This window comes from Borostomias antarcticus, assembly GCF_949987555.1.
Source record: "Borostomias antarcticus genome assembly, chromosome: 4".
Classification (NCBI taxonomy): Eukaryota; Metazoa; Chordata; class Actinopteri; order Stomiiformes; family Stomiidae; genus Borostomias; species Borostomias antarcticus.
Window position 1 is genome coordinate 22,815,361 of NC_140237.1, and position 25,535 is coordinate 22,840,895.

A 25,535-nucleotide genomic window follows, 5' to 3' on the forward strand; every position below is an offset into this window, starting at 1 on the left:
GCACCCTGCCTGCTCCCTCCTCTCCGCTCCCCCTCCCATCCTCTCTCCATACCCTCCTCTCCTACTAGCTAGGAGGAGGTGTAATGGTTGAGTCTGAGTTCTGTCTGTGGCAGAAGAACCCTGCCAGCTCCCTCCCCTCCTCTCCCAGTAGCTAGGAGGTGTCATGGTTGAGACTGAGGGCCTGATGGACTTCTAATGGTTGCTGGATGTGGCCGAGCGGAAATGTGTTTGCAGAGGAGGCGGTGAATGTACAGGTGCTAACGTGTCACCCCCCTTCTCTCCCTCTCTCTCCTCCTATCTCCATCTCCTGTGGCAGACGGTCGATGACGATGCGATGGAAGCGTGAATGAGGTTTGGCGTGGCGAGAGCTGAACGATGCCCAAGGGTGGGGGTTCTAAACCCCCCCAGCTGGACGACTTCCCCCTCAGCACCGACATGGTGGAAAAGCAGGGCGGGAAGAAGGTAAGAGACTCACAAACGCACCCCAACTGTAACACGACCCAACACGCCTTAACGCACACACTCACAGGCCCACTATTGCCAATACCAATGCACCCCCTACACATTGGCGTGCTGGTAAGTGCACCCAGAGCTGCATAACACCATACTGTCTGCATGTACACATACGTGTCCAGCCTATGATAATCCCCCGGAGCCCCTCCACGCTGGGCCCTGGGACCCGTGTCATGGTGTCGTGCCCTCATTACCCAGTAGAAATCACTCTGCCGTTATTAAACGGCTCCGTGGGCGCTGGCATTCCCCTGGACGGCAGCCACCATACCACACCGGCACACCGCACCATACCAAACCACGCCACACCATACAGCTGCCCTTTTAGGCCAGGTTCACATCCAACAATGTGGACAAGGCACTGGTTTTCGAATGTTTGTCTCATTATTATATACATTCTTTCCATAAGAATTGACATGTTGAAACTTGAAAAGGGCCATTTTAAAACTTCCAGTGTTTGAAATTGTCACTAGCAGCGATAAAAAATGAATTCTAAAACTGCTTAAAACCGGCCCCGCTGTTGTATGTGAACCCGACTTAAGGTGAAGACTTGCTGCTGGGAACATGTTCCCATATGGAGGAGTTGCAACATCGAGAGTTCAGTCTTTCTCTTGGTAAACCTGACTCAAATAGTTCCCAACTGCAGTTTTTTTTTTACTTACCACTTCCGAAGTTATCTTCCCAGACACACCATTAGGAACTAATTGAGCATCTAGTGCTTTCACTGTAACAATTCATAACATATTTGGCTCTGGGCTGTGGGCTTTGACAACGGCAGGCGTGGTGTGTGACAGGTTTACAGGCTGGATATAGTGGGGGCCGCCGGGGAACACACTGACACGCCACATGTGAGCCAACATCAACACTGTTTATTCTGAAATCAACATTAATCCTGGCCTGTCCGCCCGCCTGCCTGCTTCTGTAGGTCGGTGTGAGCGTAGGAAATAGGCCTCGGTAGCTTTTGTTTAAATGCCAAATTGTCGTTGATATACCGTCAGGCACAACATGGGCAGCAATTTAGGTTCTTATTATCCCTCATGCATGTTTGACTTACTAGACATAGGCCTAGCGACAGTACAGTGTGTGCAGGCTGTTCATCACCACCACCACTCCTCGGTCATAGCTGTCTCTTCTGGGCATAGGTATTATGTATGCTGTGTTTGTGTTAGCAAAGCGAGGCTGGAAAGCTGTATGTGTTGCAGCCTCATCTAATGTGACGGATAGGCCAGGTTATGTGTTCGTGCCAGCCACAGGCTGGCTCTGCGCTCTGGCCAGCTAGTCTATACTCAGATGATTTGAGCAGGTCTGACGTGCAATCTAATGGTGTGTATTCTGGGCCCGTGGAGGAGAGCTAGCTGACTAGTTGACGCTGGGTGGTTTATTTAAGCCCTCATACATCAAACACAGCAGGTGGCTGGGCTGGGAGCAGGCATACTGCCTGATAGCAGGCTGCACTCACTCTCAGACACGCATTCTGGACTAGCAGACAGACAGCATTGCTGGACAGTGTTTGTGTTGGTGTTTTGTTGCTTTGCAATAGGCTAGGTCCTGAGATTTGTTTGGCCAGACTGTGTGCCCGTCTTCACTGTCAAATTTCCTTTTGTTTGTTAGACACTTTTTACATCTTTGTGACTGAATTTAATAGGGATGCACCGATACATGTACTCATAATCTATACCAACGTTGTCATAACCAATATCTAGCTGGCTACGTATAGCTTATTATATTGTTATGTTAACAGCTGGCAAAAAAAATATAGTGTCTGAAGCTCTAAGCTGGGGTCGTCTGGACCGTCTTTCATGAGGGCGACAGGCAGAAACGGCAGCCTGACAGACTGAAGAGACAGTCAAATAATGTATCAAACAAGCTTAACATTTATTTGGGAACTAACTGGCTAGCATAACTTAAAGAACTAGTTTTCTGGCATTTCGTTTTGACAACTGATAAGTCGATATCACAGCTAAAACTTTTTCAAGAAACATTTTTAGCGATGCTTGACCAACAGGTGGCAGTGCCATACTGTGCTGCGCTTTGCCTCTATGCACTATGCGCTGCGCCCGACATTGCGCTGAGTAAACAGCAAATTTCTTATCAGGTGTAGCCAGCTTTAGACAAATATCTTAACCTTATTGCAAGTTAGAAACGGGGTTGGAGTGATAAAAGGTGCAAGATAATGTTTATAAAGCCTAAATCAAGCTAGCTAGCTCGCTAACGTTAGCTTACGTTACAACATTAGCCTAATGCCAAGAAAGCCAGTATCATTTGATAGCTTTGGGTGCTTTACTGAATTAAACTTGTCTAAGGTGACAGCCCAAACCTAGCTACTAGCTTTCTATTTAGCAAGTATACTTAGATTCCAATATTGCACTTGGCTGGTTTGTAGCTACTTACCTATTTATATTCCGGGCCTGATTATGGTAATTGAAAATTGCAGTATTATTAAACATACTCATATCATTACAATGTATCGGCAAGTACACAAAAGTGAGTACTCGTACTTGGTCTGAAAAAAAGTACTCGGGTCTGACAAAAATGGTATGGTATCGTCCCAGCCCTAGTATTTAAGTCACACGTGTTTATATAAGAGGAAGGGGTGTGCCTTTGAATTTCCAAAATAGTCATTTTGGTTTGTATGTGCATGCCTGCATATCTCTCTGTCTTTGGTTATTTGTGTCATGTGTGTGTGTGCGTGTGTTCTCAGACTGGCAGTATGTGCGAGGCGCAGACTGATGAGGTCATACTAATGGCTTGGTCAGCAGTCAGAGAGGTGCAGCCAGCGTTTACAGGGCACGCAGACGTGGATGTACAGCATTCTGCACAGGATTGCATCAGACTCGTGGAGGGGAGGGAGGGACCAAGAGGGGGGGGCGCTGAGACAGAGAATGAGCGAGGAAGAGGAAAGAGAGTAGGGGGGGCGGCGTACGCGAGTGCGTGTATTGCTAGGAGACCAGTAACCAGGGTGTTATGATGGCAGCTTTGAAGCCTTGGTTCACAGCTGTCTTCAAATTCAGCTCTCTCTGCCCATGTGCCACACGGCACCACCAAGACTAGCTTCTCTTTTTCTGTCCGTGTGTGTGTAATGTATGTTTCTGTTTAATGTTTACTTTCTGTTGGTTTCTGAATTCTAAGTGTGTGCGTGTGTGCGTGTGTGCGTGTGTGCGTGTGTGTGTGTGTGTGTGTGTGTGTGTGTACGCATGTGTGTGTTCGTTCAGTAGAGTTGCGTAGGAGCTAGCTGAGGCTGTTTGTCTCTACTGTAAGATGACATCATAGTCTCATGACTGGGGCAGGACAGGAGGCGTGTCCGAGCCTCGGCTGTGGGAGGCAGGGGGAGGGGTTACCGCTGTGAGGGAGAGAGATTGAAGCACTATGGGGAAAGAGAAAGAGAGAGAGAGGGAGGAAGAGGGGATAGAGGGAAGATGGCTAGGTGGAGAGGGAGGGGAATGAGAAAGAAAGGGAGAGGGTCAGAGAGAGTATAGTGTGCATTTCTACATTCCTTCTTTCTTATCTGCCCCGCTCATGCATCTCGGCTATATGGGCTTAAACACAAACAAAAGATCTCTGTGTTCAGCTCTGCTCTGCACGCATATCTCACCCACTGCTTCTATGCTATGCAGAGGCTTAGAAAACCCAGTTTGTATGCATTTCATTTTGATCGTGATTGATACATGTTTTCCACTGTAGCTGTGAACCAGTATACTTCAAGCGCTATATAGGGGAAAAAATAATCCTTTGTTGTTCTAGCACCAGCTAGTGTCGCTTGTTCTTACTGAAGGCTTTACTGGCAATGACTGGGAATTATAGTGCGTTCACTTACTCTTGACAAATGTACTTGACAAACATACTTACGTTGCTTTGGAAGAGGCAAAAATTTTAAATGGTGTTTTCTCTCACAATTTTTTAAAATTATTATACATTTTTGGACATCACTGCGTCACGTTCGCAGTGCATTGTGGGGATGTTTTTTCTCCTGCGCTCCTGTTGAAGTTTGGATGAACGTATTATCGGCAGAATAAACATGCAAATTACTTTTTTTTACTTTTGTTCCCAATGCTTCGCCGACACAAAAGGCGCTACATACATCACTGGTGGGGGGAGAACGAGTTCACTGTGCACATGTTTCTTGGTGTCTTCGATAGATCCAGGTCACATTGATATTTCTATTCTGTTGTGGTGTGTGTTTGTGTGTGTGTGTGTGTGTGTGTGTGTGTGTGTGTGTGTGTGTGTGTGCACCAAGGTCTAGTACAGGGGTGTGCAACCTGCGGCTCTTTAACCCCTCTACAGTGGCTCTCTGGCTTTGACAAACATTATATGGAAATGAATAACTAAATAAATATATTACTATTTTGATTTTATTTGATTTATTTGACAAGCAATTACAATCAGTATATATGAAAAACATACAGTATGTCTGCAATGTCAGGGATAAAAGCGAAAAGCCCAAGACTTATTTCCATCGCTGTCCCTGATGTACAAGGAGTCCAAGTGGAGACCGGCATCAGCTTAAAGTGCTTTGAGCAATTATACTATAAAAAAATATATAAAATACAATACAAGTGCAAAAATGCAAATAATATAAGTACAACATAGTGAGTTACTCATGGAACCAGAGTAATGTAACATCCACACTCATGTTACATCATCGGATACATAATGTAGCTTATACAGGAAGGTCGCTAAATAATCGTTTCCTGATCCTTGTTTTGAAAGCCCCTGTACTTTCCACTTCTTTTATGGAGAGAGGTAGTTTGTTCCACTCCACAGCACCAGCATAGATAAATGATATTCCTACTGTGTTTGTCTTGTGCTTGTAGAGGGCTACATTTCCCAGACTAGCTCTAGTGTATAAAATACATTTATTTATTACTAAAATGAATGGCCATGTTGGCATTCCAAGTTAGCTATCTAGCTAGATAGCAGCTAGCCTTGTGAGACCATCCTGATTTTGTGAGCTCGCATTCGGTTTCTTTCACAACAGTCTGGATACTCTCCATAAAGATCCGTTTGTGCCAGATCAGAAAATGCCAATCTCGCCAATCAGCATTGGTTGTGAGGAATTCGAAATACCAACAGGGTTTAAGTGTGACGACAGTGAGGAGCGGTTGAAGTTAGGGCGTGATAGATGGTGATACACAGATGGTTCATCCAATCACCTGCCAAGTAATTTTGAATGTGTCTGCCCTTTTCCAAACAATACCAAAGGAGATTTCCCAGATGATTATGCAAAGCAAACTATCTGGCGCATCAGGTTAGAAAGCAGCAGACTGCATAGAAATTCACCAGAATGCAGGAAATGTAGTGTTTGGTGCTCAAAATTAGATGAGACACCCCTGCCCCCTTTATGTGTCCCCCCCCCCCGGGTGCATATACCACCACGCCTGAAAATAAATCAAAGGGGAAGCATTACCTTCATTTTAAGCTCAAATATGTTTTGCGGCTCCAGTCAGATTTTGTATTATTTTTTTGGCCAAAAATGGCTCTTTTGATAGTAAAGGTTGCCAACCCCTGGTCTAGTAGATGGGCTGCTCGGTGCCACTCGTGCTCGAGCGGCGGCGGCGGCCTGGCGGCCCACAGTGGCTGTGCAGTCAGAAGGTGTAATCCTGGTCGGCGGCGTCCCACAGATCCTCACCGTAAAAGCGGTGACTTCTGAGGACGCCGACAGAGAGCCCTCTGCTCCTACGCCAGGACTTCTGGCATTATAGTGTTCCCGGAACGCTACCAGACTGTTGAGACGCGGCCGGCTCCCCTACTCCCGATTGGCTCCTTTTTTTGCCTTGGACAACAGAGCCACCCCCCCCTCTCTCTCTCTGAGGCCCAGCAGCCTCGGCGGCTTGCAAGCTAGAAGGAAATTCCATGGAAGAGGCACGCTCTGCGTCTGCACGGCCCCTGGTGGCTGTGGCTGTGGGGTTGGGCGGACCGAGGTGTTGGGGGGGTGGGGGGTGTTGGGTGGGTGGGGGGTGTAGGCACATGTACAGGCAGAGGCTCAGACACGGACACACTGCAGGGGGAGAGGCCAGAAGGGATCCACAGCAGCTGTCTTTCCCCTCTGTCCCTCTCTCTCGACCCCAGACCTGCGTCGTCGACTGGATTTAAGGATCCACATGAGCCCTGGCCTTTTCTCCCGAGCAGATCAACGGCATTAATTGCGTAATGGTCATGGTGTCCCTCTTGTTGTCTCTCACACAGGATAAAGATAAAGTATTGTCAAACAAGACTCCGAAACCCGACCGCAGCGATGGCCTCAAAGAGATGAAGGAGAAGGCTCCCAAGAGGAAGCTGCCCTTCACCGTAGGAGCCAATGGAGACCAGAAAGACTCAGACTCAGGTGAGACGTCACAATGACATCACTTCCCGCCTCCTGTCAGCCGGGGTGGGAAGCAACAGTCCATGTTGGGAGAGAGGATTATGGGACGTTGAGGGGCAGGGCAGGTTTGGGGTGCTGGGATCTGTGAGAAGAAAGCAGACCTGTGTGTGTGTGTGGAGCTGGGTTGGTGGAAGACCACACACATTAGGAACCAGTTACTTGGAGAGGAGGTGCTGGCTAAGGCTGGACTTTAATATTCTGGTTTTCTTTAATATGCTCGCATGGCTGGCACTCAGGGGAACGTTTGTTGATGACGGTCAGTAATAACTTGGCTGGTACTAGTCTCAAGAACCTACAGAGCTGAGGAAAGCTATGTTATATATGGGTTATATTCTCAACTGTATTACGACCTGGAGGGCTTTACGGGTAGCCTGGTGGGACCATCCCGTTCTCGCGAGCTCACATTCTGTTTCACTAACACAGAACGGTCTGGCCTTCGCCTCCTCCAGAGCGAGTATGCCAGAATCCAGACCATACCGGGCCAATCAGGGACTGCGTTTTAACTGCTGTCCAGCCCCACAGTGGAAAGCAGCCCCTGATTGGTTCGTGTTCCTGCTGCTCGCTAAACAAACATGGCGACTCCCGAAGCAACGAGTGGTAACGTTAATGTTAGAAGAATAAACACAGCTATAAGTGCAGTTATTGCAGAAATAGACTTAATCACAACACTTAATCAAGAACAAGAGTATGCACTAGCGGAGTTTCTCAGTGGAAAATACGTTTTTGCGGTTCTTCCGACTGGATTTGGCAAAAGTTTGCTGAACTCTGATTGGCTGAAGGTGTTTGTCTGTCATGGCAAGTACCCCCGCCCACTAGGGCTGCACGATTATGACAAAAGATAATAATTGTGATTATTTGCTTCAAAATGGTAATTGCGATTAATATTTCAAAGTAATAGCTTTAGCTCTGCACAGTTTGCATATGACCTGCTGGGCTTGAGCGAAATCATCTTTTTCAGAACCAAAATGCTCCCAAATCATGGACGTTGATCCCTTTCTTGCTACTAACTCACTGACCTTGTTTTCGCTCATTTTTTCACTACTCACGGCTGCGTACTCTTGTGACACGTGTCTTGACCTACTGCTATCTGTCTTCTCAGTGAAATTGCTGCGCACAGCACACACAGCGGGAACACACGTGATTGGTCAGACAGCATAAGCGCCTGTGATTCGTCCATGTAGTCCTAGCACACTCAATTCAAAGCAAAATTATTAATTACATTAATTGCGGCCTTTTGCGATTAGTTAATCACAGAGGTCATAATCGCGATTTCGAATAATTCACGATTAATTGTGCAGCCCTACCGCCCACGTAATCGCTCTCCATGGGGCGAAGGCCAGACCGATATTGCGGAGCGAAGCAGTGAGCTCGCTAGATCGGGATGGTCATACCAGGCTACTTTACGGGCTCTCAATCTGCAGTTCCAGCCAAAGTTGTAGACAAGGCTAGCTGTCCTTGCCTGGGGTTGTCGTGTTTCTGTCAGAGTCGGAGTTGGTCTGAGTTTAGCTCCAGAGCGTTTGTTTTTGAGACAGGGTCATGGTATTGACTTTGCACTGCAGCTCCTGGGAGTTCTGACTAGGCTATAGGGTTAGGGTTAGGGTTAGGGTTAGTTAGTTACTGTACAGTATGTGAATAAGAGGCTGTGTAAATTCTATCTTGTGTTTTAATGGTGACTCCATGTGTGCGTGACTCTTCCCGCATGTGTTATTTTCTCGTGGCACGGATGTTGTCATTTTGAGTGTACCCTACATATTTGAGACATTTGTAGCGTGTGTGTGTGTGTGTGTTGTGACTTTAGCCTTTAGCAGGTTTTGGGCCCCTCCTTGACCCCTCCTTTGTCTCCATGTGTAGCTGGGGGGCTGGGTATGAACTTACGCTCGGCTTTAGGACAATGGAATGATGGTCTATTGTCATGGTGATGTAGAAGATGATCTCTGCCTCAACCTCTGAGCTACATGGCTTCCCCTCTCTGTCACACACACAGACACAGTAGACCTCCACAAATAGACTCTTTCCTGTAGACACTCACACTCTCGCCATGTCCCGTCTCTGACCCCTTTCCTTCTCTGCATTTTTCTGCACTTCTCTCTCTCTCTCTCTCTCTCTCTCTCTCTCTCTCTCTCTTCCGTCTGTGTCATCGTTTACTGTGTCAGTTGTGATTTGCAGAATTTGTCTGAGGGGCACTTACTTTCCCTCTGTTCACCAGTAACCCCTAAAACACTGCCAGTGTGCATTTCTGTGTGTGTATATAGCATGTCTCTGTATGCTAGTGCGCTCAAGCCTGTGGCTGTGTGTTTGTGTAGCCTGTGCGTTTGTATAGCCCGTGTGTTTGTGTAGCCCGTGCGTTTGTGTAGCCCGTGTGTTTGTGTATCCCGTGCGTTTGTGTAGCCCGTGCGTTTGTGTAGCCCATGCGTTTGTGTGATCTTTAGTCTCACTATGTTGGCTTTCATGCCGAGGTCTGTTGTTTTGGCTCAGCTAGTTCCTCTCCTAATGGGTCGTTGTCCCCCCCCCCCCCCACTCCCTGTATAGACCTGACGGCTACTTCACATCTTACCCCTACCACCTCACACACACTCGGCAGTTTGTCTGATGACTATCTTCCCCCCCCCCCCCCCCCCACCTGGATGTTTTGAGTGTGTGTGCGTGCGAGTGGGATAGAGGGCCCTTCAGTTCAGGCCTGCTGCTGGTTGGGTTGAGGCTATACTGCAAGGCCACGGGCATGTAGAGGCACAAGTGTAACAGTAATTATAATAATGATACGTAGGAGAGCGTATGAGGCAGGCTGAGGGAGTTATGTCATCTCTGCGGTGGTCCGTTCTCTTCTCTTCTGTTCTCTCCACTCCCGCCCCCACTTTCCTCCACTGGCTGTGACCCCTGGAGGTGGGTAGCCTTCACATTCCTCTGGCCTGAGGTCATTCCTCCTCCTACTCCCCCTCACCAACAGCCTCTCTCTGGGTAACAACAACACACGGTCTAGAATTGCAGTTAGCATTAGCCATTGTCAGTGCTAGATAGCAATTAGCATTAGCCATTGACATTGCTAGATAGCATTAGCCATTGTCAGCGCTAGATAGCATTTAGCATTAGCCATTGTCAAAGCTTGATAGCATTTAGCATTAGCCATTGTCAAGCTAGATGACACAGTGGGTTAGTGCAGTGGCAAGGGCCTTCAACTGGTAACATTCAGCATATTGCTACCCATTGCAGGGTCAGCGTTCGGCCTGTGTGTAGTGCGGGCCTGTGCTGCTGGGTAGCTAAGGGTTAGCGGTGTTTGGAGCTGGGAAGAGTGGGAGGCAGATGTAGACAGTGACTAGCACAGATCTGCTGCAGCCCACGCTATGCTAGCAATGGCAGGCTCACACACACACACACACACACACTCTTGCTCTTTTTATCTATCACTCTCTCTCTTTCTCACTGCTTCATATTACACATGCTTGCACACACACTCAGTCTTTTAGTAACTTGCACACTGACTCACATGAACGCACATATTTGTGTCTCCAGCTTTGAATATCCACACAGTCTCTGGAGTAGGACATTGTAGTGCAGTATTTAATCTCATCCACTGGACGCTTCATGAAAACGATTGACTGTTTTCATTTTGCCTAATAATACTGTATTGTCTGGCTTACGGGTCCACATCCGACAGTTCTCTGCACTGCATCTGATGATCTTGTGGCTGTTTTTTACGCTAACCTCTCGCTGGATTGTGTACCTGGGTGCAGATCAGGATGTTTTTACCTGCCTCTTCTCTATTAAGATACTCTCTTTCTCTCCCCCCCCCCCCCCCCCTCTCTCTCTCTCTCTCTCTACCTTCCTTCTCTACCATACTTTCTGCTCTCATCATTGTATTGAAGCCCAGTGCAGTGACACAACATCCCGTGGCCGTTTCCTGCTTCTCCTGCCTTCCCTTCCTGTTTGTGCCCCCCTCTCTCTCTCTCTTCTGACAGCTAGGCTACAGTGAAGGTTGATTAGCCAAGGCCTTCAGCCATAGATATGGGCAGTAGGTAACCTAGCCCAGTGGTTAGATGATCTGACCAGTAACCGAAAGGATAACTAAATTCTTGTGAATTGTGTTTGCATAGCACACAGCAGGGAGCTGCTACAACAGTCAGACCCTAGCAGACTGGTATAGCCTGCTCAGACAGAATTCTTGATAGCCTGTCGCAATCTTTTTTCTCTGGTAGGCATTCTCTGAATCTCTTTGGTGAGCATGGAGACATTGTTGGCTTGTGTGCGAACAACAGAGAGAGGAGAGAAAGGATGCCCCTTTTTTTTCGGGTGTCTTCTTTAGAATCTCGTGGGACAAGAAACGAACACCTGGTCGGTCTGGTTGGAGTGGTTCTCCCCAGCCTACCCATGGGAACCTCTAGCCCTCTTTGTTGCGTCTCGGCTTACACAATAGCCTGTCTGCGCATGGAAAGGCATGGGCCCATTAGGCTATAGTATACTTTACTATTGTTTTGATTGTTTTTTTCCTCCCCCGGTCCCCACCCTAGGCCTCTGCTGACACGGGAGGAACGGAGAGAGAGGTACAACTCGGTTAGTCGTCCAGTCGGTTTAGGCTAGGGACAGCCTGGGATTGGTCCTGGAGTATCAGGCCTGTCGGTATCAGAATCGAATCCGAATCAGATTATATTTTCGCCAGGTAGGTTTTCACGCATCCTAGGAATTTGTTCTGGCCTGTTGGTGCATAACACTGATGGTGCATAACACTGATGGATAGACAACAATAGACAGGGTGCGAGGACAAGGCAGGACAGTGCAAAGACAGGACGGTGCAAAATATAAATAGTAGCGCAGGAAGCAAAGGGCAAATACAAAATGATGTGCAATGTGTTATCCCGTCTGTGAGCTATCTGTGTCCTCAAGCTAACTAGACATTTTTAACAACTACACTTAGAGGCCCCCTGGGGAGCTCACATTCTGCCTGTAATTATTTGTGAGAGACTGCCAGCGCTAATAGAGGAGGTTAACCTACAAACACGAGCAAACAGGCATTTACTATGCTAGCCTGTGCAGTCCTTGGCGTGATTGAAACATAAAAACTCATTAAAGCTGTTGACAAGCCTGCAGATGCCCACTTCCCAGTTCCTCCTCGTGGAATGTGATATGGGTTTAACTCTAAACTCTAACTAGACTGTGGTGAGTAGAGTTGTTGTCTTTTCCATATTTCCCCCCTGGATCTTATTAGAATCAAAGAACATCCCACATGCCTGTGTTCTTTGCATGGTCCTATAGCTACAGGCCCAGCTATAATCAGAGCCTGCCTATTTTAACAGTGACTGGCAACCATTCTCCTCAGCAGAGATGAAGGCAGTTACTTAGGGCCCGGCATGTTGTTGTTTGATAGCAGCCTTTCCTAATGGTGAACCAGGCTCATTACGGCACTGGGGCCCAGGCAGCTCAGAGCAGCCAGTCTGGTGTTTTCCAGCCCCTCGCATTCCCCCCACAGCCCCTCAAAAACAACATGTTTGGACCGTTTCTGTGGTTCACGCTGTTTAGGTCTGAGCTGAAGGAATGTGTCTAAATGGCAAATGCCTGGGAGAACGTGAGAGTGTATCAGGGGTGGGGGTTACATTAGCTCTAAGTGTTCACAGATGGTAGTGAAAGTTCATCAGCTCTCTCCTGCTATGGAAAAATGAAAGCTGGAAAGAGTGGCCTGTATAGTTACCGGAAGCCTGCGCAGCGGTAGCCATGTTTCCTGCAGCCATTTATGATGTTTTTATGGCCCTGAGCAGACAAAGCTGCTGCAGTCAGATGTTCACACAGCCCTGTCTCAGCTGCTCTTTCTTCAGAAGCTGTTGCACTTATGTCTATTGTATGACAGCGGTTATGGTTGTCAGTAGTGTTGCCGTAGTGTTGTTTTGGCTAGTTTCCCTTGTGATAGCCTAGCCCTTGCAAGGCTGAGGAGCCAGAATCCAATGATTTTACACTTGTAAGGATGTAACAGTAAAGGAATCTTGAATCCTGGCGGCATTTGCAGGCATAGTACGGTGTGTGTGCGTGTGCGTGTGTGTGTTGTGCTGAGGAGATAGTATGTCCCCACCCAGACGCTGCTGCTGAAAATAATTGATGGGTGTGTCTTTGAAGAGCAGCTGCTTTTGTCCAAGTGGTCACCCAGGCAGCCGGAGTCATTCAGCCTGCCAGCAAACCAGTCAGCCAGTTGACCTTGGCCAGGCCACATTGAAATGTACACCGGTGGCCATTTTGTAATCAGTGTCACACTGCCAAGTCACACCCTCCCGGGGACATAAAATCCAGACAGCTGACCCTTTCCTGCCTCTGGGGCAGCTGGGTAATCTCACATTAAAGTTACCACCGCCAGTAGCAGGACACCACTGAAGATGGATAAGGCCTAGCTAGGATAGTTGGATAGAGGTCTAGCTGGGATAGTTTGATAGAGGTCCAGCTGGGATAGTTGGATAGAGGTCTAGCTGAGATGGTTGGATAGAGGTCTAGCTGAGATGGTTGGATAGACAGGCCTATCTTAGATTGATAGATAATATAAGATAGAGGATAGACTAGCTTGCATAGAAGATAGCCCCCTATTGTAGCCCCCTATCGTAGCCAGTCTATCTTGGGGATTGATGTTGGGTAAATTTAGGGATTGGAGAGGAGCTAGATTAGAGAGAACCTATTATCCCCTGCCTTGAAGACTCATGGAGAGGATAAATAAACAGCCTATCTAGGCCTGTTGTCTATGCTGCTCTAATGGTCAGAAATTAGACCAGTTCCATGATCGTGCTCAAGAGGAGGTGGTGTTGTGAATTCCTTTAGTAGTACTTCTATTGAACGCATATTGAACGTGTGTGTGTGCGTGTTTTTGTGTACACGAGGTAGAGAGCTGCGTGCGTCTGTTTTTCTGTCTGCGCGCCACCCCATAAGCCTCACATTGTGCCTTCCCCTCCCTTTTCGCCCCTGCAGAGAAGCAAGGTCCGGAGAGGAAGCGCATTAAAAAGGAGCCCACCAACACCAGGAAGGCGGGCCTGCCGTTTGGGATGGGCATGCCAGGGATCCGGGCCGGCTACCCCCTCTCCGAGCGGCAGCAGGTGGCCCTGCTCATGCAAATGACGGCCGAGGAGTCCGTCAACAGTCCAGGTGCGTGTTTGTCATGGCGGCCACGTCCGTGTGAGGATGGTGGGGGGAGGGGCGGAAGGGGGACAGGGTAATAGGGGACAGTGGGGGGTTGGTGCTGATGTGCTGTTCCCCCTCTTCCTCCTTGTTGTAGTCAGTCGACGCTGCCATACCATCGTCCCATGCTTCATTAAAGAGCAAAGTGCACTCTCTTAATTAGAATTCAATTATACAAGATAACCCTCATCAATTCCTATTACTGCAGTCAAACGGGCCTCCTTCTGCTGTCTCTATCCGTCCAGCAGAATCCTTTGGTACAGTTTAGCTGGTTTGGCTCCACTAGCCGACCCATAGCTAAAGTCCCACATTCCGATAGCTGTAGCGGCTGTGTTTGGTTGTGGAATGTGGCATTGGACCATTAGGGAAATTAAAGTGCCCCCCCCCCCCACCCACTAGGGGATGGTGCTAGTCTGAGAGGGACTAATAGAGCAATCTCAGTCCTCCGCCAAAACCGCAGAGCATCCGGAGGCCGGGCAGGCAGACAGGCCCTTGTTTACTTCATATCTCATCTGCTTCGCTGCTATTAGATTAGACTGATCTAGCATTTCCTCCCCAAGCGCTGCGTCGTCATGGGCTTGCTGTTGCATAATCAAAAACACTTCAGATTAAACACGTCGTGAGAAACGCTGTCTCCTGTTATCTTTCCTCTGAGGAGCTCCTTAGCTGACGACGGGTGCCTGATCTGGGTCGTACATGGTTTGTTGTTATATTTGACTGTCGTTTGGTGGAGGAAACAGGGCAGAAACACTTCACCACCTTCCTACTTTTAGCCCACGCCTGCAGGACAAAGTAGGCCCCGCGAGTTTCGGATACATTTAGGAGGACAATGCGCTGCAAACTCAATAATGTAAATGTGATTAAGGCTTTGGTTTAATCAACTAAATGCGATGAAGTGAAGCTAAATGGGTTCACTGCTCTGCAGATGATTCTTAGAGCAAGACTCCCACCTACTGGCCAAGAAGGGACTTGAAAATTAAGTTGTTATGAATAAATGAGCTGCCTTGTTTGTGCCATGTAGTAATATGCATTCATTCTTATTTGGTGGTGTTGAAACTGTATATTCTGCGGGATCATATTGTGTCCCGGCTTACTGAATGTATTCAACATCACTATCCCCTCCTTCCCTCCAGACACAACACCAAAGCATCAGTCGCAGTCAAGTCTGGGTCAGAAGGGAACGCCAAACTCTGCATCTAAAACCAAAGACAAAGTGAACAAGCGTAATGAGAGGGGCGAGACGCGGCTCCACCGAGCTGCCATCCGCGGCGAGGCACGCCGCATCAAGGAGCTCATCAGCGAAGGAGCTGATGTGAATGTAAAAGACTTTGCAGGTGAGAGGAACTGTCAGTAATACACACTGATCAGTCAGTAATACACACTGATCAGTCAGTAATACACACGGATGAGTCAGTAATACACACTGATCAGCCAGTAATACACACTGATCAATCAGTAATACACACAGACGAGTCAGTAATACACACTGATCCCGTCCTCCCCTTTTCCCTCTCTCATGTATTATCATTCTATGAGTCCAGGGTCCATGGTATTCATTCACCTGTGTTTTTGTGTCCTACAGGCTGGACTGCATTGCATGAGGCGTGCAACCGGGGCTACTACGATGTGGCCAAGCAGCTGCTGGCAGCGGGGGCCGAGGTCAACACCAAGGGTCTGGACGATGACACCCCTCTACACGACGCATCCAACAACGGACACTTCAAGGTCAGTTCACTAGCAGCGTGGGACTGGGCGTGTACCTGGGCAAGGCAGTCAAACCAAAGACTGTATGAAGCGTTCACCTTTGCATAGTCCAGAAAGGTCACCTTAAGATCATATCTCTTGTATTGTATCTAGATCCGGTCGTGAGATTCAACAGCAAACTCAGCAGTGTTACAGACCTATCAGACTTAATTTCTCAATGAAACACATTGTATAATAAGCACCATCATCGCTAACACAGTGATATTGCTTGCTCCTCAGGTGGTAAAGTTGCTTCTAAGGTATGGAGGAGACCCTCGTCAGAGCAACCGGAGAGGCGAGACTCCGTTGAAGGTTGCCAACTCCCCGACCATGCTTAACCTGTTGCTTGGGAAAGGCACTTACACCTCCAGTGAGGAGAGTTCATCAGGTGTGTGAATGTGCTTACCATCTATTGTTTAACTTAAGGTCCTACACTCACTCATCCACTAACTCATTTATTGCATAAGAATAATTTTAACATGTTTAATGTCTTATGTTTTCGTTTTTTATTTGATCAATTTTTATGATGATGACGTTTTAATGTATAATGTTTTTATATTTGCTTGTAACCAGGGCACCATTGAAAATGAGACCCCGTCTCAATGGGCTCCCCTGGTGACATAAAGGTTAAATAAATAAAAAATAATAAAAAAACAGCTTAGCTTTATCAGTTTAGGCAGTGAGCAGGGCACATTTGTTTTGCTGGTCACTGATTTTTCTTTCTCTCTCTCCTCAGAATCCTCAGAGGAGGAAGATGCCCCGTCGTTCGCCCCCTCCAGCTCCGTGGACGGCAACAACACAGACTCTGAGTTTGAGAAGGGCCTGAAGCTGAAAGGGAAGAACCAAGACCCACCCAAGTCTGCAGTCACCCCCGTCAAGGACGAGTACGAGTTTGACGAGGACGACGAGGAGGAGCGCGTCCCTCCGGTGGACGACAAACACCTCCTCAAGAAGGAGTTCCGCAAGGAGCCCTTAAGCAAAGCCAACAGCTTAATCTCCATACCCAAGATGGAGGTCAAAACCTATTCCAAAAGCAACTCGCTCACACCAAAGAAAGCTGTCCGGCGGATTATCTCCGACAGCAACAGCTCAGACGAGGACGATAGGACGTTGTGTTTCACTCCTACACAAACGCCTCGGCAACCGGCCCCGGCAACCAACACCAAGGCCCGGGACTCTGTCACGCTGAGCTCCAAACAGCAGAAAGAGAAGAATAAAGTGAAAAAGAAGAGGAAGAAGGAAACAAAAAACAATGTCAGTAAGGAGGTGCGGTTCGGCAAAGTCAATGATAAGTTCTGCACCTCGGACTCTGAGTGCGCAGACTTGGAGAGTGAGGATGATAAGGGCTCAATGCAGAGCTCGAACTGTATAAAAGACTCATCCGGGAGTCTTAAGGAATCATCTGTATTCAATGCCTCCTCCTCCTCCTCTCATGGGGGCTTGAACTCTCAAAAACAGGCACCGTCGCTGGCTGAGCAGCACCCCAAGCAGTGGAGGACAGATGGCTGGAAAACTGTGTCGTCTCCCGTATGGTCAGACGTCAGTTCCCTCTCCGACTCTGTCAGAACCAGGCTGTCCAGCGAGTCGGACTACTCCTCGGCCGACTCTAGCGTAGAGTCAGTAAAACAGGTGAAGAAGAAAGCACAGGAGAACAGGAAAAAGAACAACAATGTGCATGCCAACACACTAGACAAGAAGAACTCTGACTTCTACAAGAACTCCAATACAGACAGTGCGGTGTCCAAAACGGATAAAGACGGCAAGGTGTTGAAGAAACATAAAGTAAGGCACAAGCACAAAAACAAAGAGAAGGAAAAGGAGAAAGCTCCCAGTCTGGTGCTCAATCAAGACATGAATGAGAAATTTGTAAAAAGCTTTTCCTTTGACTTCGATGATTCAAGACAAAAGTCGCTCATTGTTGATACAGAGTCCACTGCTGAGAGCAAGGTCAAGTTATCCAAACATGAAAAAGACCATTCAAAAAAGGAGGACAGGCTTTCAAAAGTCAAATCAGAAGACAAAGACTGGTCATCAGTGAAGGAGACACAAAGACCTACCAAGGAGGAGAAAACAAAGAAAGGAAAGGATTCCACAAAGGAAAAACCCACCAAGGAAGAGCGGGAGAAGTCGGTAAAAGCAGAGAAAGAAAGGAGTCTCAAGGAGAAGGAGAAACCCAAGGAGGAGAAACAGAAAGCCCATAAAGAGGAGAAGAAGAAGAAGTCCAAGGAGAAGTCTTCCAAGGCGGACAGGAAGGGTGAGCAGAAAGAAGAAAAACATCTGAAGGTGGATAAGGAGAAGAACGCCACCAGGGAAGAGAAGGAGAAATCCAAGAAGGAGAAAGTTCTGAAGGAGGAGCCTGAATATGAAGGCTACGATGTGAACAACCGTTTCCTCAACCTGGAAGACACCAAGCTCAGTGCCTCCGACGACCACCATGATCGATGGGCATCAGACCTTTCCTCTGACTCCTCCCTCTATGGAGATGACAGTTGGGACGCCCCAGTGAAGGAGTACAAGGAGTATAAATCAAACAATGCTGTCAAGCTAATAGTTGAGACTGTCCGAGAAGAGAGCAGGGACAGGAGGAAGGAGAACAAAGTCAAAGACAAGAAGTCAGAACACAATGACAAACGGACAGAGGTCACCTCCAAGAAGAAAGAAAAGGACTCCTTGGAAAAGATGAGTGAAAAGAAGAAGGACTGGGCTGAAAAACAGAAACTAAACTCCAGCCACTCCATAGAAAAGGAGAAGAAGCGGAAAGAGTCTGCAGATGCAGTCAAAGAAAAGAAAGATCCCATGGACAGCAGTAGAGACCGCAAAGACTCCTATGAGTTCACGAAAGACAGGAAGGACTCCAAAATCAAACAGGAGTCCGATTATGGGAACGATGCTTTCTTCAAAGACAGCGAAGCTATCGGCAAATCATCTGAAATCAGAGAGAGGAACCACTCCGGAAAGGAGAAGGAGAGGAAGGGAGATGGCGTGGAAAAGAGAGAAAAGTCTAAAGCTGAGAAACACAAGGAGAAGCCTAAAGACAGAGGAGTAGACCAAGAGGAGAAGAAGATGGAGAAGTGCTTGACAGAGAAAGCCGTGAAGGAGAAAGACACAGATCGAGGCTCTAAAGAGAAGAAGGAGGGGGCTAAAGACAAACACAAAGACTCTCATAGCAAAGAGAAGGACAGGAAGATGTCATCAGATCAGACCAAGGAGAAGAAAGCCTTGCAAGATAAGCACACAGAGAGAGAGAAAGACTTCCTCGAGGCGAAAAAGGAGGAGAGGAAGCCTGAAAAGGTCCGGGAGAAAACGTGGTTTAAAATCGCAGACATCTTCACAGACGAGAGTGAGGATGAGGAAGATAATTACAATGGGGGTGTGGCCAAGTTAAGTGACTCGCTGGGGCTTTCAGACTTGCACAGAAAAGACTCCACACCTGACAGGGATGACCTAGATCACTTCCCCACAGAAAAACCCAGAAAGTACTCAGTTGAGGCCAAACACACAACAGATAAGCAGAAGGAGAAAGACCACAAAGAGAAGAAGAAAGAAAAGGCCACATTTGACATGGGTAAAGAGCGGAAGGGTTCCCTAGAGAAACACAACAAAGATAAGAAAGACAAAGATTCTGTCGATGTGAAACACAAGGAACGTAAAGACAGGATGTCAGTGGACTCGAACCAGGAGAAGAAAACCAAGCAAAAGCTTCTGGACAAGAGGGATGCCAGTGAGGAGAAGACTAAGAGCAAATATAAAGACAAGCAGGAGCATGTGAAGGACAGAAAGCCCTCCAAGGGGAGTGGGGAGAACGAGAAGTCTCTTCTAGAGAAGCTGGAAGAGGAGGCCATGAACGACTACAAAGATGACTCCAATGACAAGAACAGTGAGATTTCCTCTGACAGCTTCACAGACCGGGGCCACGAGCCTGTCCTCAGCAGTTACTACGACTCCTCCAACATCAGCCTGCCTGACGTCTCAGAGGAGAGGCGAGACTCCTTGTCCATTTCAACCCCCCAGGACAAGTTCAGAGAGAAGGAGAGGCACCGGCATTCCTCCTCCTCCTCCTCCAAGAAGAGCCACGACAAGGAGAAGGAAAAGGTCAAGAAGGAGAAAGGAGATAAGAGAGACAAGACGGAGGAGATCAGAGAGTCTTACGGCCGCAGAGAAAGTCTGCCTTTCGAGAAGGAAACCATGCCCCTTGAAGCCGACCCATACACATTTCCATATGGGTCTAAAGCCGATGGGGAAGACGACTATGACAAGACCCTGGAGTTTGAGAAAGAGATGTCTAAAAAAGCTGACAAAGACAAAGCCAGCAGTGTCATCAGTGACAAGATCAAGGACAAGAAGAAGAAGGAGAAACACAAGGAGAAAATTAAGGAGGAGAAACATAAATATGTAGATGGTTTTGGATCCTTCAAGCACTCCAAGGAGGATGTAAAATCTGGACTGAAAGAGAGCCCTCAAATCACCACTCTGAAAGAAAGGTCCAAAGAGGACAGTCCTAAATTTGACGCCAAGAAAGACAGGAACAGAGACATTCTGGACAAAGACAGCAGGGCAGATCACGTAAAGTCCAAGGTTAAAGACGAGAACGAGAAACTCAACCAGTCAAAAGACACTGCTCGGAAAGACAACCGTCCTCGTGAGAAACTGCTGGTTGACGGCGACCTCAGATTAACAAGCTTTGGCCAGATGTTGAGTTTAAAAGACCAGGAGATCGAAGAACGCCATAAGCGGCACAAGGAGAGGATGAAGCAGATGGAAAAACTGAGACATCGGTCAGGAGATCCCAAACTGAAGGACAAAACCAAGTCCACTGAGGAGCTGAGGAAAAACCGCAACGAACTGTCGGCTAAGAAATCCAACAGTTTAGAGTCAGCCTTGAAGGAGAAGAAGCCAAAAGACGTGGGCCTCCCAGCCCAAATGATGTCCCCCGAGAGGAAGTCCCTGCCCCTGGACGGTCAGAACTCGAAGGACTGGCTGGCTGGTCATCAGATGAAAGAGAACTTATCTGCCTCTCCTAGGCCGGACCAGAACAGGCCCACTGGTGTGCCCACCCCCACGTCAGTCATCTCCTGTCCCAGCTATGAAGAAGTGATGCAGACCCCCAGGACCCCCTCCTGCAGTGCGGAAGACTACCCTGACATCATGTTTGACGGGCTGGACTGTCAGAACTCCTCGGCTATGACCATGTCCATGAATGCCTGCTCCCCATCCTTTTTTGACAGGTAGACCTTCTTTATTCTAGATAACTACAGCTAGATTTAGTGGGGGCAATTAAGTGATTTTGGCCTATGTACTTCTGTTAGTGCCAAGTCTCATACTTGCATAGTAATACTTTTTGCATAGTAATAATTATTGTAGAAAGAATGTTTTGCTCAAATTATCACTTATCCTTTAGAAGAGTAATCTCATTCTACTTGCTAATTACTCTTCAATCCACTTCTACACTGTGTTGTCATGATGAAACATTTCTCATGTTGGCTGTCCTCCATCTGTTACAGGTTCTCCAACTCCTCTCACAGCTTCCAGGAGGGCACGTGTCTGACGCCTGCTAAGAACCTCCAGCTGCCTCTGGTCAGCCGCTCGGCCTCCTCCGAGGCCCGCAGGCCCCTGGAGGACGAGTCGGATAAGTTCCTGCGACAGCAGAGCGGCCCGGACTTTGACCTGTCGGCTTCCCACCCTGCGGAGGACAAGCCGGCGTCCATGGAGAGGCTGGACTGCCTGTCTCCCCCGTACTTCTCCTCCATGGGCATGCTGTCGCCACGACTGGAGCCTGCTCACCCAGCCCCGGACGGGAACAACTCCAGCCAGTTGTGCCAAGAGGGCAGCGACCACTTCCCGGAGAGCGTCAACTTTAGCTTCCTGCTGAAGCCCACCACTCCTGTCCACAGACCCGACCCCCAGGAGCCCTGTCTGGACATCGCTGCTCCTCCGACCCCGGCCCCGGCCGCCCTGCCTCCCCTGGACATAGACGACCTCTCAGAACCCCACCACAGCGAGCCCAGCCTGGTGCCCTCAGATCCGGTCAGCGGCTCGGACTACCTGCCTCCCGCCACCGAGGAGCGAGACGAGGAAGACGAGGAAGAGGAGGAGGAGGAAGAAGATGCGGTGTCAGAGGAGGAAGGAGAGGAGGAGGAGGAAGAGGAGGAGGGCGATGTGGAGGAGGCAGCGGAGCTTGCGGCAGAGGAGGTGGAGCAGAGGAGGGAGGACGAGGAGTGCTCTACATTCTCTCCTCCCAGGACCGAGGAGCCCCTGAGGAAGAGCTGGACGGACTCTCCGGACAGGAGGACCATGGAGGCACACCAGCTCAGCCCCTCGCACCCACACCCGGCATCCACGCTGGGGGAGAACTCCTGCGACCACGGCCTGGCCTGGAACTCGGATATGCTCCTCAAGTCTCCCCAGAGGAATTATGGCGAGATAGAGGCAGCCGTCTCCAAGATCACCAGCCCGTTCTCCCACTCAGACAGCGAGATGCAGCACATCCCAGGCCACCCGTCTGTCACCCCTCCCTACCCCTCCTACTCCAGGGCCTATGTCCCTGACTTTGACGAGCAGAAGGTGGCAGTGGAGGAAATCCCCTCCCCAGACAGGCCTGAGACTGCATCCCTAGAGGCAGAGCCCAACTACATGAACACCTCCTCCTCCTCCACCAGGCTAGAAGCCTTCTTCTCAGACTGTAAGCCTGTGCAGGATGGGCACCAGATGGCTCCGGAGGCCCCCTGTGTGAGAGAGATGGGCCCAGACGGCAGACAGAGCTCCCACGTCTTCGGCACAGAGAGCCACCTGGTCCCAGCAGTCGTCGTGCCCTGGGCAGACCCCTTCACCGCTGCTGTCGATGAGCTGGACGACCTGGGACCCTTCTCCCTCCCGGACCTGCCGCTGCCCGACAAAGAGATGCAGGAGCCGGAGGCCCGGGACTCAGAGCCCGTCGACCACAAGCCCCTGCCTGGCCACCTCAGGCCGGCCGAGAGCCAGGAGGAGCCGGAGCTGATGGACGTGGACCTACCTAGCCTGGCCAAGGCCCCCTGTCCTCTTGTGGGCCTGCCACCCGGCGAGGCCAGCCAGGACTTGGTGGTGCCCTCACCTCACCCTCCCTACCAGGCAGAGCTGGAGCCAGAGCTCCAGAGCGTGCCGGTCAGCTGCTCCCTGAAGCAGCAGGGGGTTCCGGAGGGCAGAGGGCAGTATGACGGGGCTGATCAGACTGATGGGACCCTGCTGTTCCCTGCCATGGACTCCGACAGCCCTCAGCACCACAGACACCTGGGCCTGACCGCCTCCCTGTCTGTCCCTATGGTCCCGGGCATGGAGCCCCGGTCCGCTGCCAAGCCCGACCAGGGCGGGCAGACAGCTGACACTTCCGCCGGACCCTCCTCCTGCAGCCCGGTTCCCTCGGTCCCGGTGGCTGTGACGATCTCCAGCACCGTCCAGGTGTCAGACGCTCTGGAGACCACATCCAAGCTGACCGTCACTCTGATGGCGCTGCCGACGGACATGGCCCTCAAGAAGGTGGAGGAGGTCCCCCAGAGGATGACCCGTAACCGCGCCCAGATGCTGGCCAATCAGAGCAAGAACGCGCCCGCCGGTGGCGTGATAGCGTCGTCGGCCTCCTCCATCCCAGTCTGCATTGGCGCCACACCCCCTGCTCTGACGGTCACCACTGCCTCCACCACGCTGGCCTGCACCCCCTCAACCACCCCCACCCCCCCTACCCCGGTCGCCTCTGCGTCCGTGCCTTCAGAAAGGGAGGAGAAGGAGGCGGTCGGCGTGAGTCTCCCCACCTCCGCCCAGCCCGCCGCCGCCTCCGCCCCGGTGGCAGCTGCGGCGGCGGTAGCGGCTCCTGCTGTGCTCGGCAAGGTCAAAGGGCGCCTCCCGGAGGACGAGGACTCCCAGACGCAGCACCCGCGGAAGAGGAAGTTCCCCAGGTCTGGCCAGCAGCAGGTCCAGGTCCAGATGGTCAATAACGCCATGCAGCAGACACGGGAGATGATCCAGCAAACGCTGGCCGTCATCGTCAACGCCATCAAGCTGGACGACATCGAGCCCTACCACAGCGACCGCTCCAACCCCTACTTCGAGTACCTGCAGATCCGCAAGAAGATCGAGGAGAAGAGGAAGATCCTGTGCTACATCACGCCGCAGGCGCCGCAGTGCTACGCCGAGTATGTCACCTACACAGGGTCCTACCTGCTGGACGGCAAGCCTCTCAGCAAGCTGCACATCCCTGTGGTGAGTAGGACCCGCGTTCATATCAGGTTATATTCTGTGTCCTTTCTTAAATCATATCCACCACACAAGTTTAGCTGTTTTGTTGTGATGGATCAGCTCAGTAGTCCATTGACGGGTCCTTCTTGTGTTGGTCAGATTGCTCCTCCTCCATCGCTCTCGGAGCCCCTGAAGGAGCTCTTCCGGCAGCAGGAGGCCGTGAGGGGCAAACTAAGACTGCAACACAGCATAGAGAGGGTAAGGTCATAGGTCGAATCCGGACGGATGTTTGGTTCTCCTCTCTCTCTTTCATACTCAGTCCCTTCACCTCTTGTCTTGTCTTCCTCTCTCTCTTGCCGCACCTCCCCTTTAATTGACCCCGTCTCTGCTCTCTGCACGTCTGTCTCCCTTTATTCATTTCTCTGTCTCTCATTTCTGATGGAGCCTGATGAGTTTTCGTTTGATGTGAGATCAAAGCCTCTAAGCAACAGGAAGTCGCTGTTGTCTGCGTGTCTCCCGCTGCACCTGTGAGCAGTCCTGCTGGCCTAGAGAGCCCTCAGCACAACACAGTCCAGCTCAGCTTGAACTCATCCCCCTTTCAATTAAGTGTCTTGAGATCAGCCCTGACAGTGCTGACCGCTGATCACCCCCCACACAGACCTCACGTGAAACTTATCGGCGTACCGCCAGAGAGACTTGAGGTCAAGATGGGAAGCCTAGTCTCTATGACCCCTCTCGATTTTTGGGTCGTCTCACATCAAATTTTCTCTCTCTGGCCGTCTTCTCCGTGTTTGGGGTATTTCTCGTTATCTCCCCGTCTCTGTTCTCTCTATCTGAACCTCTCTCTCCTCCTTCCTGCAGGAGAAGCTGATTGTGTCGTGTGAGCAGGAAGTGCTGCGCGTCCACTGTCGAGCGGCGAGGACGATAGCCAACCAGGCGGTGCCGTTCAGCGCCTGCACCATGCTGCTGGACTCCGAGGTGTACAACATGCCCTCCGAGAGTCAGGTGGGTCAGCACGCCAACGTGACATCACTGCGTCATGACCCGTCCGTATTATAACTAATCGCTGGTCTGCTGTTTTCGAAGCATTTCGGCAAAGGCATCTGTCAGGATATTATAGTCTTATAACTGTCCTATGAGCTGTTATAACACATGGTATGTGGTGTGTCATGTCAGGGGGATGAGAACAAGTCAGTGAGAGATCGCTTCAACGCTCGCCAGTTCATCTCCTGGATCCAGGATGTGGATGACAAATACGACCGCATGAAGGTAAACACCAGAGACATCACATCACAGTCATTTAGCAGACTCTTTTATCCAAAGCAACTTAAAATTAATTTACATCAGTCATTTAGCAAACTGTTTTATCCAAAGCGACTTTACATTACAGTCATTTAGCAGACTATTTTATCCAAAGTGACTTACAATAAGCGTATTGGGTTGCCTCTGTGCATGAAATGCGCTATACAAATAGTTTGATTTGTTCTGATTTAAGTGCATTCAACATAGGTAGTGTACTAAGTGTTCCCTACTATTCACCAAAATCTCATTAGTGCATCTTTTTCTAAACAAGCATCCT

The 25,535-nt window shown here is 49.6% G+C and overlaps 1 protein-coding gene across 1 annotated transcript in view; it reads left to right on the top strand.

Annotated features, from left to right (window-relative positions):
• Positions 1 to 363: 363 nt before the first annotated feature.
• ankrd11 (ankyrin repeat domain 11) overlaps positions 364 to 25,535 on the top strand; it is a 28,756-nt gene continuing 3,584 nt past the window's right edge. Inside the window, exons 1-11 of the mRNA XM_084437123.1 lie at positions 364 to 462; positions 6,694 to 6,832; positions 13,802 to 13,975; positions 15,142 to 15,342; positions 15,591 to 15,733; positions 15,992 to 16,139; positions 16,488 to 20,976; positions 21,253 to 23,980; positions 24,116 to 24,214; positions 24,818 to 24,961; positions 25,133 to 25,225. Of these exons, the coding sequence (XP_084293249.1) occupies positions 376 to 462; positions 6,694 to 6,832; positions 13,802 to 13,975; positions 15,142 to 15,342; positions 15,591 to 15,733; positions 15,992 to 16,139; positions 16,488 to 20,976; positions 21,253 to 23,980; positions 24,116 to 24,214; positions 24,818 to 24,961; positions 25,133 to 25,225 (8,445 nt within the window). The 5' untranslated portion in view covers positions 364 to 375. The remainder of the gene's footprint in view (positions 463 to 6,693; positions 6,833 to 13,801; positions 13,976 to 15,141; positions 15,343 to 15,590; positions 15,734 to 15,991; positions 16,140 to 16,487; positions 20,977 to 21,252; positions 23,981 to 24,115; positions 24,215 to 24,817; positions 24,962 to 25,132; positions 25,226 to 25,535) is intronic.